Source organism: Styela clava, chromosome 13 (genome assembly GCF_964204865.1).
Source record: "Styela clava chromosome 13, kaStyClav1.hap1.2, whole genome shotgun sequence".
In the NCBI taxonomy this organism is placed as follows: Eukaryota; Metazoa; Chordata; class Ascidiacea; order Stolidobranchia; family Styelidae; genus Styela; species Styela clava.
This window is the reverse complement of record NC_135262.1, coordinates 9,672,094-9,687,857: the sequence shown is the minus strand read 5'-3', so window position 1 is coordinate 9,687,857 and position 15,764 is coordinate 9,672,094. Positions and strand designations below refer to the sequence as shown.

At 34.4% G+C, this 15,764-nt stretch overlaps 1 protein-coding gene and 2 long non-coding RNA genes across 3 annotated transcripts; 1 reads left to right on the top strand and 2 right to left on the bottom strand.

Moving 5' to 3' along the window:
• Positions 1-508: 508 nt before the first annotated feature.
• LOC120332275 (very long chain fatty acid elongase 4-like) lies at positions 509-7,162 on the bottom strand. The gene is made up of 6 exons (XM_078119477.1): positions 6,997-7,162; positions 6,267-6,454; positions 4,757-4,837; positions 4,133-4,304; positions 3,306-3,433; positions 509-2,795 (listed from the first exon to the last, which is right to left on the bottom strand). Exons 1-6 carry the CDS (start codon positions 7,043-7,045, stop codon positions 2,637-2,639), a joined length of 777 nt encoding a protein of 258 aa, XP_077975603.1. The 5' UTR covers positions 7,046-7,162; the 3' UTR covers positions 509-2,636.
• A 1,412-nt stretch (positions 7,163-8,574) lies between these two features.
• LOC144431341 (uncharacterized) lies at positions 8,575-10,825 on the top strand. Its single transcript, XR_013479953.1, has 2 exons — positions 8,575-8,794; positions 9,052-10,825. It is a non-coding gene; the product is annotated as an uncharacterized LOC144431341 (long non-coding RNA).
• Positions 10,826-13,158: 2,333 nt separating this feature from the next.
• LOC144431403 (uncharacterized) lies at positions 13,159-14,966 on the bottom strand. Its single transcript, XR_013479980.1, has 2 exons — positions 14,720-14,966; positions 13,159-14,486 (listed from the first exon to the last, which is right to left on the bottom strand). It is a non-coding gene; the product is annotated as an uncharacterized LOC144431403 (long non-coding RNA).
• Between the last annotated feature and the right edge of the window lie 798 nt (positions 14,967-15,764).

Genomic DNA, 15,764 nt, shown 5'->3' with positions numbered 1-15,764 from the left:
ATTGAAGTAAGCAATTATTTTCTGCTTACTATATAAATTTCGATGGCTGTTCTTTACTTAATCATTGAGCACAGTATTAAATTGCAGGAACTACAGTTTGAATTGGATTTGAATGATATTTATTAATTAAAAAATGAAGTCATTTTTATTTCTAGTCAAACCAATGCATGTAATTTTTTGACTTTTCTTTCAATCTGTATGCTCAGTCCACTTTCTTCTTGCATCAAAGATAACAATACATCGTTATACATTCCTGGGTTTTCCTTCAGAAAATGGCATATTGTTAAGGCTTTGTGTTCTGCAGTATCTACTGGTTTCCCCTCAAATGCAAATGGGAACTTTTCTTTCAAATACAACAGCTCAACTTCTTTAGACAAGCTTTTGATCATGTGTAGAAGTTTTCTGGTGACCAAAGCAGTATTTTCATTATCCATTATGAACAGATCATCTACTACTGTTTAAATAGATATTGTGTAAACTAACTTAAATCATCATAATGAGGAAATAACTGTAAAACAATTTGAAACAAAAAAATTTGAAACATTTTATTATGTACAAGTATTTTGAAAACAAACCTTCAAGGCAATAAATTCAAATTCTGTTCCTAAAAACAAAGTTTAATATGAAACATTTGTAACATTTTTACAAGAAAATCTACAAAATAACAGTTAATCATATATTATAAAATTGTATCAAATCTTGCTCAAAAAACAGTGGTATATCAACTTAGGAGGCATTTATTTGAAAACTCAGCCAAGTCAAGTTTCATGTCACATAAAGAAAGGAAGCAATATAAGAATGTCTTTGAATTTCAATAACATTACAACCTGATATTCATGGTAATAGTAGTAAATTTTATGGTAGCCAAGAGCCAAAAATTCAGTCGATATGGTTGGCGAGCTCATTTTAACTAACTAAAATCTTATAAAATAAATCACATGTCAACAACATTACAACCAGTCAAAAGAGAAGCATTGCTTTTGGAATGGAAATATATACTTGAAAATGAAAAAAAAAAACTACCGGTATTCAAATTTTGCCATTCAGGGTGTAAATTTTATTTCTTTTCCGATTGAGACTGAATACCCCCATTATGGGATCAAGTTGAAGCAAAAAAAAACTGTAATACAAAAGTAACACTATGGATTCTTACGTCCAGGAATTTTACTTCTATATCATAAATTAGTTTTGTTAGTTTCAATTCAGTTTATTTTTCACTCCAAAAATCATATTGTTTGTATAATAAAAATCAACTGGATTTAAAATACTATTCGATTTACATCTCTTTCATATACTCTCAAAATCATTACGTTTGTTAGTTTGAATGGCATGTTTAGAGCCATTTCAAATTTACTGTAAGCAGTTATATTATATTTGTATAGTGTCCAACTTATAAAACACATTTACCATTATTAATAACATTCAAACCGGTACAGGACTAGTGTGAAAAAACCTATATTTTAATTTTTAATATTCGATCCAGCGGAATTAAACAAAAATTTACAACTAGAAACACTTTTTTATGGTAATGGAATGAAATCTCGAATTCTGACTACATATTGATATGGGTAAAAAGGGTAAATATGACCATACAAAAGAGAAAATGGAATTTGGCTCAAAATATAACAGTAGAAGTACAAACTGCATATTTTTCACATTCAAAATATAAAGAGTACCGGTACTTATGGCATACAGGTATTTTATTTTGATAACCAAATAGTTGCACACATGAAATATATGAATATATAAACTTGCTATTTTATGAAGGAATGTACTTTTTAAGTATTTGCTCTAGTTTAGTAACAGAATAAGTGTTAATTTCGCTGATAATTTTAGCTATACTTGCTATTATATATTTATATATACATACATACATGATATTCTGAATTTTGTCTTCTAATTTTATACAAGAACTTAATGGAGATATTTTTATTTATTCAAATTGATAAAATTGGCATTTGCTATATTATATTATCATGCTTAGCACCATTATTTGGAAGACTAAAGTTTAAAAGATTGATTACTATACACCTGTGAGATTACAGTAAGTTTTCTGCATATTTTAGTTTAGAAAAAATAACTTTTGCTATTTAAAATGAAAACCTGTCTCAGATTATTTTGGAGATAGCTGAAGGAGGCAGATTAAATAGGATTTGAAATGAATAAGACTGGAACACAGCAAATTTAAATTTTTTTTTAATCACAAAATGAAACTACCCGTAGGTAATAACCTACATATCATTCATTTGTAAAATTTAGTTGAAATCAAAATTTGGCAATCAGTATTCCACTGAATTGATTTTAATCAATTATAAAAAATATATTGTTACATTAGATATAATTGTTAAAACACTTTACCAGAGTTTTGGTCCAATTTTGTAAAAGTAAGTAATTTAATAATATAACACTGTAAATTATCATATGCAAACAGTAGAAGCCTAAACAACAAATTAAAACACTGGTAATAATTTTCAGTATGAATAATACAAAATCCAATGTAATCAAACAATAGCCTACCACAGAAATTAGAATAACACAGGGGTTCGAAAATGAAGATTTTGATAATTTCCTACAATTTGAATAATACAGTTCAATATTTTCTGGAATTGTAATTTGGTTCTCTAAAATAATTAGAATCAATCTTTTTTCCTTCGATAACTATCGAAGTAAAATTTTCCAAATAATAAGATGAGTGTGACTTGATATCCGACAACAAGACCACTAATCCACTTCGGAAAATCACAGTCGCCAAGAAGTATATTTGCACTATGCACTAGCATGATGAAGAATTGGATCTGGAATGATAAAGCATGGCGATAGATAAAATGAGAAAAGGATAAGTAAAATGTAATAATTTAATATTGTACATTGCTATTTATTTAAATAATTCAAATAATGTGCCGACAAATTTAAGATTACTTAACCATATGAAAATAAATATTTCTAAATATCCAAAGCCAAACTTACACCAACAATATCACAATATAAGGACCTCCTGAAGTATGCGCACCAAGATGGCGCACAACCTGAACTCAGGTTGTGTACCAGGTTAGGGTTCAGGTTGTGCCATATCTTGGTGCGCATACTTAAGGAGTACTCAATATAGATTTATTAATTCAAAAAATATTATCTGCCACATAACACATTATTAAATAATCTAAAATATTTAATTTTCACATACCATTCCTGAATTTAAAAGCTTCCTAATATATTATTTACGAACTTGAATTGTTGGAGCACTATTCTACAACAAATCTTCATTCGGTTAACAAAATTACTAATATCATCTAATTCTAATACAATACCAATTGTAATTTTGTGAGATATTTCTTCCACCAGAGATATTTCTGCATATGAGGTCCAATGGCTGCTATTCCATAGTATGAATACATTATAACATGGATAAATGAATTGATAACACCGATGAGGAAAGCTGAAAATAAAGTGAATAATACAAATAACAAGAATAGTTCAAATGAGGGTTAAAAATCAAGGTATCCAACACAAGTCTCCCAAATTGAAATTACCACCTTGATCATCACTCTGACGATCTTCTAGATAAGGGGTTCTCAAACTCTTGATGTTATGGATCTCCAAAATAAATTTATAAAAATGAAAACAAACACATTGTTACTTACAGATTGAAGTTCATGAGTAAATTAAAATTACTTTATTTAATGACTGGGATGAACCTGATGCGATGTATTTACAAAATATTCAAATTACGGTTGTCAAATTTAAATAATGCCGTTACTGCTTCTTTGGACAGTTACAAAATTAGTCAGTATTTTTAAAGTGAATCAATACCTATCGGAGCCCCCAGGTTTTTTTCACAGAATCCGGAGCCTGTCCAAAGAAGCAATAACAACGAATGCATCGGCGTCATTAAATAAAGTAACATCAATTCAATCGGGAACATTAATTGAGTAGAAATTTATTTGTTTGCTTTTATTTTATGAATTTATTGTGAGGCTCCGCAAATGAACGTCAACCGCCTCATAGGCTCCATAACACCAAAAGAAGGACTCCTGCTCTAGATAAAGATGATTTTTTTCACTGGGATACTATTTGGATATCAACATTGAAGAAAAAAAAAATGAAAGATGATAAAAAAGGTATTAATTTAACTTACAATTTCCACCAGCTACATATTTAATAGCTAGCCACCAGTTTATCAGCATAGTTGCATGATGATAAACATGCAGAAATGAAACTTGATTAAATTTTTTTCTCAATATGAAGAAGATAGTGTCTGCAAGCTCTATGTACTTTGAGAAAAAATACCACCAGCATACTTTGGCCATCTGAAACAAAATTAATAATAATCATCGAAATTATATGTTCTGATATAAGAATGCCTTGTCAGGTGACAAGATTGCAATTGCAATTTGGCCTTTTCATGCCATCAATACTGATTATGAAAATTCACTGAAAATTGACCTAACCATCACAGAGTCACTTAGCTTGACTGTCTGCTGTTGTGGAAGTGACGTAGCATGAGGTTAGCATTGGAATTTAATAAAAAACATTGCTCAAAAGTTGTATATGTTTCAATTAATACATGTAGCCTTGTAGGCTATATATTTTTGACAATAGGCTTATTAATGACATAATATGTAAAATGGTAAGATATTTAGCTGCCAAAAATAGGCGAAAATCTGCTTCCTAAATCAACTGATAACAGAATTGCAAAGCACAGTATAAAATACTGTTACATCTTTAGTATTCTAATATGAGCAATCAATAAAAAACTCACACGAATCGCTAAAGGATTGTCCGAATAATCAACTGGCTGACATATCACGCTGTATCCTGAGAGGATGCTCGTAACCAGAAACTAAAAAAAAAACAGAAATTGGAAGTGTTCAAGCATTCAGCACTTATTTGCTCTAAATAAATAAATCAAACAATACAGTTGACATCTGACTCCTGTATTACTGTTAGAAAATTAAATAATATCACAACACTAATGACAGAATGACTTCTGGACTAGGTTTGGAACTGCAGCCTTGAATCCAATAGAGGAAGATGATATGAAATAGAATTGCAACTGCTTTTCATTACAAAACTGACAATTAATGACCTATTTAGATATACTACCTGGTCTGGTAACAAATAGGGGAGCTATCATTTCATTAGACAATTTCTCTTATCTTATTTTGCCTAAGCAAGAGTATTAGTATATATTCATGTAAAAAAAGGGGTATATTTGCATTATGATATGCTACATACCTCCCAGACTGGATTCCATGGCAGGTGCACGCCCGAGGGCGCTAGCGCTCCGCAAAAATGCACGCGAGCGAAATCAATTTTGCACGCCGAAAATTTGCAATTGCTCACCAATGTAAATCGGTTTAAATGGTTTTAAAATCAATAATCCAGTAATATAAAGATGCCAAAATATTATAACTCCACAATTGTCGACAAATACTAGCCTGCAAGATTTGGTCTGATCGAAATATTGCGAAGCAAAAAGACCATGGACCTTTCCCCAACCTTTGACCCGCGAAAAATTCCTCTCATTGTTACGTCCTTTTTTGCATCTTGCTGATTGGCCAATGTCACGAAGTAAACAAGGAAGTCGATGCTCGGGGAAAGATCCATATCGTGTTGAAGGATAGGAAATAGGAATCCCGTGAGAATAGTTATGGACGAAAAGATCGCCTCCGCACCAATGGCCAAGTACGGCTCTGATTCAGCGTATTTTTTATACAATAATTTTACACGAATGTACTGAACAGTACCGGTATCTAAAGTTGCTCAAACACTCCCAAAATTAGTGACAAAGTATGAAAATAATGCTTGGGGTCAAAGGTCAAACGTCCATTTTGCTCTAATTTGACGTATTTTTTATCCATTAATTCTACGTAAAAACACTACTAAAATTAATGACAAAGTATGTCCATTTTGCTCTGGTTCAACGTATTTTTTATCCAATAATTTTACGCGGATGTACTGAACAGTACCGGTATCCAAAGTCGCACAAACACTCTCAAAATTAGCGACAAACTGTAGAAATAATGTTTGGGGTCAAAGGTCAAACGTCCATTTTTTCTCTGATTCAACGTATTTTTTATCCGATACCGGTAATTTTACGCGGATGTATTGAGAGGTATCTGATGACAAAGTCAGTTGCACGCGAGTGCAGTTGTTTTGCACGTCGTGAGCTATAATTGCACGCCAGGAATTCTTATTTGCACGCGGGAATTTCTGATTGCACGCCCGATTTCTCGTTCAAAAAGGCCATGAAATCCAGACTGGCATACCTCATAAACCATGTAGACTGATAAAATCACAAGTCCAAAATTGTATGCAACAAGAATAGGTCTAAGACTCATTGCTTGAAAATTCTTCATAATTTTGTCGCAGTTTGCACACACAAGAATATAAGAAATGCATATTATGACAGGAGGCCATGGACTGCTTACTAGAAACCAAGATTCTGTCCTTTGATCTAAAAAAGGATATAAAAAGGTATCAATCTCAAATCGATAGTTTGATAATTGAATGCATAATAATATTATGTTAATTCTAAAGACTTATTAGGAATAAATATAGGGCAATTTTGAACGTAGAGATTACAAGTGAATTACATAGTACTGTAGTAGAGAATATCCCTCAATGCATTATCATTGAGACATTACTACAATAGGGAATGGTTTATGTGATCATTATGCCACATCGTTTTATTTAACTGTATTTCACTCAATCCATGCATCTAGAATATTCAGATATTGCTGTATTGGTTCTGGAGTACTTCAATGTTGTGAAATTTAAGCGCAAAATATAACTGTCAGACTGTATAAAGTTCTAAACACTGAAACCGAGCTGCCTAAAAGACCATTGCATGGGTTCACACTCACAGTACTGCAGTATTTTCTGTAAATAAATCTATGAATACTTCTGTACTTATTATTATTTCTCAGTTCCCAAAACCAAGGTAACTAAATAATAATTTACTGCAATGAAATGAGGTATATCAAATATAAAACGAACCTGCTTTATCATAAATAGCATCCTTATATACTTCAAGTATCCGATCCATAACGAAGTTGTGCTTTCATGAAATTAAGGACTACAGTATGACAATAAAAACAGATCTGTAATGACTATGACAGTATGGCACACTTATTGAGGTGAGATCAACTCAATGCAGCAATGGCCAATGGGCACACTCAGACACTACCCGGTATACGAGTACAGATCGAGAGTTTCAGAGAATTCTGTTTTAACGAGAAATCGAAGCCCCTACTTTGGGGAACGTCTAATCTCCCTCAATATGGGTGAAAATACTGTAAAACGAAGTTGCGCATTAAACTAAAAAGAAGCGCAACCTAAAACCACCACCATTCTGCCATTGGTTTCCTCGAAAAAAACAATCTGATCCACCGATGAAAAAAAAAGTTTACCGATGCGTTTGCGAGGAACCAGGTCTGCGGGTCAACCCCCCTCCCCCCCCCCCTTTTGGAATGTGTAAAAACCTACGACTAATAGGCGCGACTTTCTACGCGCTGAATAAGTTCACAGAACTTTGTGGCTCCGTCTCCGGAATTCGGATGCCGTCAAGTAAAAGCACCATGATTGTAACCGAATAAAGCGATTTTTGAATCTTTCCCCGACCTTTCACCCCGTGAAAAGAGGACTTGCACGGGTCACGTGACTTTGTTACTGGACGGCAATAAAACAAAAACGTCCATTTGGCTCCTGTCAGTTGCAAGTCGGATTATACGTTCCCGTTTTGTTTGGCTGTTGAAAATGGTTATTTCGTATTGTTCCGTTGGCTGAGCGTATAGTATAGACAACGGAATGGATCTTCAGTTATATTCCACTGTTTTCAAAAGATCCGGAACGTCGCGCAATGTGGATATTATCTATTGGCAGGACTGCTTGGTGTCAAGTCCAGAAGCCATCTCACTTGTGTTTCACTGTTTGCGGACGGCACTTCGTTGATGGTGAGTCATCATGTGCCGTTATCGAATTTTTAAATATTCATAAGCTCCCTCATTTCAATGGAAAGCAGATGACAAACTACTGTTATTGGTAGGCCTAGGCGTAGGCCTACTTGCAAACTTGACTCGTGTAAAGTAATAATCAATAATTGCCATAAGGTATTGTTTTCCTAGTTAGCAGGTAATCTATCAGTAAGTGCGAAAAGTTGAATAGATAACTAAAGTTTAACGCCAGTGCTAATGCAAAAAATAACCAGAATTCAATTGAATTCTCCATCTAAGAATACGCTCGCCACTGCATCTCTGATCCCCCTGCGAGTTTCACAGGTTTCAATCCCATGCGGGGATAGTTATGTGCGAGGGGATTGCAGCTCTCCTCCCACTGAGGGTGGTTCACACGACCGCTGGTCGATTACGACATCCCCCGCCATGGACCTTTCCCCGACCTTTGACCTTTATTGTTTTGATTTTGCTCGCTCAGACCAATGACATTAAACAACATGATAGGCAACTCTGACGTCACTCCGTAAGACTACAGGCAAAACATTGTATTTCATGATACGCTCCAATGCACATATTTCTCGTCGCCTTTCCCGTCCGTTTTCCGCTCGCTTTTGCTACTCGGCGTCTTTTTTACGTGTAGTACTTGCCTTTTTGCGCCTGTAACGAAACAAAATAATCTCTATATCTAAGACGTTTTGCTTACTTGGAAAGCTGGAATAACAGGCAAGCTGTAAAGAGCAATTCTGGACATCATAGACGTTTTTTTTTTATCAGAGAAGATTACAAACGCGATAGCGGAAAGATTTGTGTGGAACATTTTGCAGATAATGACAAAGTTCAAAGTTAGTAATTTTAATGTTTGCGCTTAATCATTGAAATTTCATTTAAAGAGGGTGTCATACAAAACTGTGCTGCGATACAATTCCATAACACAAAGTTTGCACCTATCGAACTTGCTTTTGTAGGTGAATTTATTAGACATATTACATATTCAGTTAATCGTAGGTAACATTGCTGGTACATAATGCATCGTAGATAGGTTTGTTTAAATTTAGGAATTTAGCTCATAGCCCACTAATTAATATTATCTTCTATGCAGGAGGTTGCAGGGCTGAATTCAACTTGCAGCCTTACCGATCACCTGACGATGCTCATTTAGTTTGGCTCGAGCAAGTCTTCTTGAAATGCTTGTGTGGATGGAAACTACCTATATTTTTTGCCTTCCTCCGATTTTAGACAAATTTATTCTGAGGGATTTCGCATATAATTCTCACTGATTGTTGGCTGTTTATAATTCCTATTGATTGTGAATTCTGATTATAACAATGAGTTGAAAATTTTTTTACCTAATTTACTGGCACCTTTTTCTTGTCAATACTCCAAGCTGAGGTAATAAACATGACAATACATTTATGTCAACTGGAAGCAAAATATGCACACTAATTAATAGTTTGGCACATTGAGATAATACATCATGACAGAAAATACAAGTTAAAGATATGTATGACCATCACATGGTAATTAAAATTAAAAAAAATTAATAGGGGCTGTGGAGTATGGAAAGTTCAAGACAAAGAAAAGAACAAATGTTCATAGCTCATGAACTCTCAATTTTGCCTCCATTGCTTTGTGAAGGCCAATATATTTCGAGTGGCTGAATTGGTTTACCTTTATGATAGCAACGATTTTGTATTTAATATAGCGAGATTATTTCAATTTAATTGAAGTGATATAATTTCCCAAAGCAATGCTTGAATCGTCTAGAATAGATCAGTGGTGTCAAACTCATAGGTTTTCGACAGCCGCATTGCATTTTGAAAATTGTAAAAAGAGCCGCAAACAGTTTTTGATAATGTATACTTAAAAGATATTTTTAAGATAGTTTTAGTTTGTGACATATATTGTGATGCAACTAAACAGTTGGATTAAGTTTTATTATTTTCTTCAATTTCAAATGCAATTACATATTAATATTTGCATTCCACTATTATTGCAACATTTGCAAGTTACAGTATTTATTATAAAAAATCGTAAAATTCTATGTACAACCATCAAAATCATTTTTGAACAAGCTTTGAATAAGGAAAGAATAATACATACACTAAAAATAACTTAATCTAAATATATGAACCTAAAATTAACAAAAATACTACAGTATAAACTCAATGTTTTAATAATTACATTTGTCCTGGCGTTTGGCATCTTTTTTGTGTCACCAGCATACTAAGGCCAGTCTGAAATGATTTTATAGTACCAACTCTAACTAACGAGGCCACATGATCATGGGTTTATCTGGATCTTTACGAATGTTTAATTAATTCCAGTAATGCAAAAAAGTTACTTTTATCATTTCATGTATAGATCAGTAAAAAAACAAATGACAGATTTCGCACTACATTGCGTGGCATAGGATTGTTTGAATTATTATTGATATTGATTTTTAGTAACTAAGTCGTTGTATAATTATATTAATATACAAACACATGGAAATTTTCTGTTCGAAGTTGGTCTTCGAATTTGTCATATTGACTGCTGAGCTTATTGTGTTTTTTGATTGTATTGATGGAAATATGACAAATTAAACAATGTGCTTCAGAATTTTGTGAAGAGCAGAAATGTTACAACTCCCATTTTCTTCGAAAATGCCACCTTCTTCATGTACTTTGCGTTTAATTTAATTACTCAAGTGTTTTATTCAAGTATTCTTTTGCTAGCTTGATGTGTATTCTTAATTGGGTCAAAATGTGGACAAAAAAAATTAATATTCCAAAACTACTTTCAGTAAATTGTTTTCTGTGTGAATAATCAATTTCACTTTAGAAGGTTTGAAAAATCTATTACATTTAGATAAAAAAAAAACTTCCAAAATACTATTACAATTATTGTTAAGCGTTTGAGGGCCGCACTGGAAGTTCTCTGGGGCCGCGAGTTTGAGATCCCTGGTCTAGATTGAAGTTGTTCAAAAAATATATGATAGTATTTTATCATGAATGATGATTATACCCCTTCCGGAATTTCTTCTATAGTACTACCAAAAGTTGATGAACCAAATATAACACAGGTGCAGTGAGGTACCCGTAATCCTCATTTCCAAAGCTGTTTTAAGTATGTCTGGCGTGTTTTGTGCCTTTTTACAAATAAAACCGCTTATACAATCTTACGCTTTGGAATTTTTAGTTATTTTCCTCAAGTCCTGCAGGTTGTGGGGGCCATACACAACTCTACCGGAGGGTCAAATGTCTTTGCATGCCTCCATAGGTTGTTTTTCTATTGCAAATTTCTATTTTCAATTGCATTATATTTCTTGGAATCACACTGTCACTGATATGTTGCCAGACTTTTGATATCTCCCCGTCTGCTATAGTTGTCCTGTGAATAAATAATAGGAAATTGAGATTAGACGAATAGTTGAAAGTTTTGCTTTATGTCTGCTTAATTTCTTGATTGATATACTTACTATTTCTGCTATTGCCTCTTGTGCTGCAAGAGTCTCACAATGCTTAGACAGGTTGTCCACAACTTTCACATCTGAAGAAAGAGAGGAGATTTATTAATTTTCGTTAAGAATAAATAAAGCAGTCTATATGATTCAGAATGGAAAAGCTAATAAATCCAATATCTCATGTTTTATTTAAAAAATATTTTACTGAATTTGGTATATAAACCAACTAATAAAAGGGTTTAGTCAGAAAATTACAAGCATTCGTGGCTCCAAATACTTGAGAAATCAGACTATACAATATAGACCGGTATGAGTGAAATGTTAGGTGAACTTGTTAACACTTTGATTCAATACGCAAATAAAAGTGAATGCGTAATAGTATGTTACAATGAGCAGCAATCAACAATGAGTATATATCCTCACTGATTAAAAAAATCTAACTGGAGGTGCATGAACTATTTGAAACCATAAGGGGTAAGTAAATATGTAATTTCGGCAAATGGGCAACTACGTACCGTACTGAATTAATAACTTCGTAGTATTTGATAAAGGCTGGCTTTCCCACATGTACTTAACAGTGCGATGCCCGGGTGTGATATACAACAATAGTATTCACCTTACCTTTTACCGATTTTTTTTTACCCCAACTTTCAAAAATATCATTAAAATCGACAACAACTGTCAAAGCAGGCACGAACACCATTCGTGTTACGCCTTGAAAGCAGCACACATCCGCTCGTTTTCGTATCGTCAAGTATGTGCATTGGAGCGTGCTATCGAATACGATCTTCGGACAAAAATGCCGGAGTTGCGCATCATGTTGTTTAATGTCATTGCTCAGACAAACATTGCAAATATTCAGGCTTGTGTAGGGCGATAGAGTGGTAAATTGCTCGTTTTAAAGGCCTTCGAATGGCATTTCATTGGTGATGGCGGTATTTTCGTGCTTCTAAAGTTATAAGATATTGTCTAGTGATCTATTATTAACGTTATTCCGCCTTCACATTGCCGTTACCGTACCAAACGTAGTTCCAAAAGCTTCATTAACATACAAAAATGGAATCACTCAGAGATGACTTTTCTATGACGTGGTTCTCCAAGAACTTTTCTTTCCACCAGCTGGAGAAGGATACAAAACTTTTCATTGAAAGGTGATATTTAAACTTATATGGTTGAAGAATGTCAGAGGGACTGTGAGACCTGCGTTACTACCGGTACCGTATCCCATGGTTCATAGACTAATAGATAGGTAGCGTCCAAGTTAGGACTAAAGTGATGGGTTTAGTATAGAAACAAATGAAATGCAGAGGCAGTATAAAAAGTCTTCTAAATACATTTTTGGAAAAATTGCACAAACTACAGCAATCTGTAATTATGAACAGATGAATACTTTTTCAGATACATTCATGATGGTTCAGTCGTCAATCCTGGTTCAACGCTGGAGTTCAGCCAAGTGCTATAGATAAGTTCAGGAGGCTCTGCCACCACATCATCTTCAAAAAGAGGTGTCGCTGGAAAGTCTCTGGTGCAATTTGTACATGCTAGGCACGGTGCCGTATCATAGAAACACAGATTTATTAGCTCAGTATGATGGGTGCAAATATACTATCGAAAGATTAGATTCAACAGGTTTATTGAGATATTATGATTGATTACATACCACATAAAATTACAAGACCAATAATGTTATAGTGATGAACATGGTTTGAAAAGACTATCCGACAGATGAAATTGAGGGGATAAAAGATTTTCCGCCGAGCCAAGCATGTACAAGCCTTCCCCAGCATTGGTAACAACCTATATGGAGGGAACAAAATAGATCCAACAGTTTTGTCGTCTGTAGTTGGTGCTAAGCCCACAAAGTTAGATCGAGCCAGAGTTCCAATCATATCGGTTCAACCAAAAACAGTCGGGTATCTGATAGGTTTTACAATATAGTTTATTAATTCAGTGTAGAAATAGAATATAACAGATTATAAAAAATATATGATGAAGGAACAAGCAAGAAAAAAAAATCCAAGAAAATTACTACAAATTATACAGTTTTCCAGATATTGTGTTGTATAGGATAAAAATACACACCAGATATATGCTTTTAGGCACAACAAACTAGAACCATGGAAGCAATGGAACGTCAAAATAATAGAATTGAATTCATTTCACAATTCCATTCACAGACTTAATGCATCACAAAGATTTTACTGCTGAGTTATTTTATTCAAGCTGCCTGGTTTCATCTCCTGATAATATGGGAGAACTGCGCTCACTGAGCACTACCTCATTGTTATATAGTCAGCCCATAGTCAGATGGGCAAACACCCACCACTTGGTTCGGTTCTAAAGTTATCAGGGATTATGAACAAGTTGTAATTTATATGACAGTGATAAAGCAAAACAACCTAACAAAATAAGGATATTTATCACACACCACAGATACTACCAAGTGCAGGGCCAACTTCTGGTATCAGAAGCAGCGTTGTGTGACTTTGCAGTCCGCATAAAAATAATATTGCAATCACCAGGGTCACACCGGACATGGCTTGCATGCGAAGCATCCTCCATAAAGTAACATCATTTTATCACCAATAGATTGAAAAAAATTCTGCATGAAGTCCCAAGTCTTCAATATTAATTTTCCTTCTTTATTCATCATTTTTACGGTTAGCAAATATGACACCAATGCTGGAAGAAGTATGTGTTTTCTCATTTTGAATTACGTTAAAATGGTGCCCGATTCTGAATCTTGTTAATTCTTTCGTGCCCTTTTATTCTCATTATTTCGTTTTCTTGTAGGTAGCCGCCTACTTTTTGAAATCAATTTTAAGTTATGCTCGACTTCCAGTTTTCTCTGCATTTTGTTTGTATGTTGACTTTTTGTGTTGTTTTATGCCAGAGAACCAAAATAAAATGATGATGATGCTTGCTTACATTTTTCTGCTGTCTGACAAAGCACTGTCATTTTCATTAGCGGCACTTGAGGTAGTTTCAACTGAAGAGTCTGGGGGCAGATCTGGTTGGATCCCTGACAATCCTTTCTCACTTTCGTCAGATTCGCATGTCTCTGTATCAAATGAAGTATCTGGTGACAGATCCTGTTAAGTTATGAGTCAAAGTTAAATTATGGTATAAGATATCCTTACCTCACTATTTGATGGTGCTTTGGGCGACAAGAATCGGATATAGGGTCAAGGTATTCATCACTTGGTCTATCGCCTCCACGAAAATGCATGATGGAACGCATTGCTTGTATGAAAATTTATTTCATATAAAAATTACCATATTGAATATATCATAGGTATCGAAAACAATATTTATATTGGCCTACCTTGGTACACACGTAGGTATTTCTGGTGATTTTTCCTAGGTTGAATCGACTGTGAGGCCTGTGGCATTCCTTTATCCACCTCATTGCTTTTTGGCGGTCAATATGTGGCTTCAGAAAAGGCACAAATCTTACTCCATTTGAACGGCAGGGGTACCGTACAGGTTGTCAGACCGGCAAATACCATATGCGCAGCGATTAAACATAGTTACGAAAATAATTCACTAATAGATTCTGTTTAATAAAAATGCAACATTGTATCGAAGGCGAATTCTTCCGTACTGACATACGGTAGGCTACCGGTAACCTTGATTGCATCAGTACCGGTACCGGTATGACTGTCTACTACGGTATTATTTGGTTCGAAATAGCAGTTGGTTGACCTGTACGGTACCTTAACTGTAAGGTGCCTGCAACGGGTACATCCTTTTAGTATCGATATATAGATTTCGTGAACGAGACTTGCAACAAGTAACATACAGTATTACAGCTTTCTAATTCTCGCAGCCCTGTGAAGAACACACAAAGCGAAAAAAAGGGGACAATGATCTGCCTAAACAGCCAGCAACCTGTGTGGAACGCGTCCAAAGTTGTCTGAGCGATTTTTCAGCGGAGAATGTTTGTTTACATCTGCTCGCTTGTGATTGGTTGAGAATACGGATGTTTTGATGTCGGGGAAAGGTCCATCAAGTATATGCTTCTAAAACAAATAACTGGCTAACTAATCCCGACATAGAATGGTAATCGTACGATGTTGCACCTTGCAATATGTCCCCAAATCCCAACACAGATAAATTCTATCCTGAAAACTACCCACATTGGTAGGCATAGTTGCGTTTTAAATTGAAAGAAATCTTCATTAATGGTCAGAAGGTGTTGTCTGATTGTTTTGTTACTTAGCAGGTAATTTATTACTGATCTGATACACAAACTTGGCACTGTCAAATGATGATTAGTGTTTAATTTATTTTCAGGAAAAGGGGAAGATAACCCATTATCAGCTGCTTATTGTCCCATCGATATTTGAATTTTCGCCATCCCCAGAGTG

Bases quoted from the DNA above. Each gene is read 5' to 3' on its own strand.
- LOC120332275 (XM_078119477.1), bottom strand. From the start codon at position 7,045: ATGGATCGGATACTTGAAGTATATAAGGATGCTATTTATGATAAAGCA. The intron at 6,455-6,996 runs GTTCGTTTTATA...ATCCTTTTTTAG, and splicing joins TGCTATTTATGATAAAGCAG to ATCAAAGGACAGAATCTTGG. The intron at 3,434-4,132 runs GTAAGTTAAATT...CTTTATTTTCAG, and splicing joins ATATGTAGCTGGTGGAAATT to CTTTCCTCATCGGTGTTATC.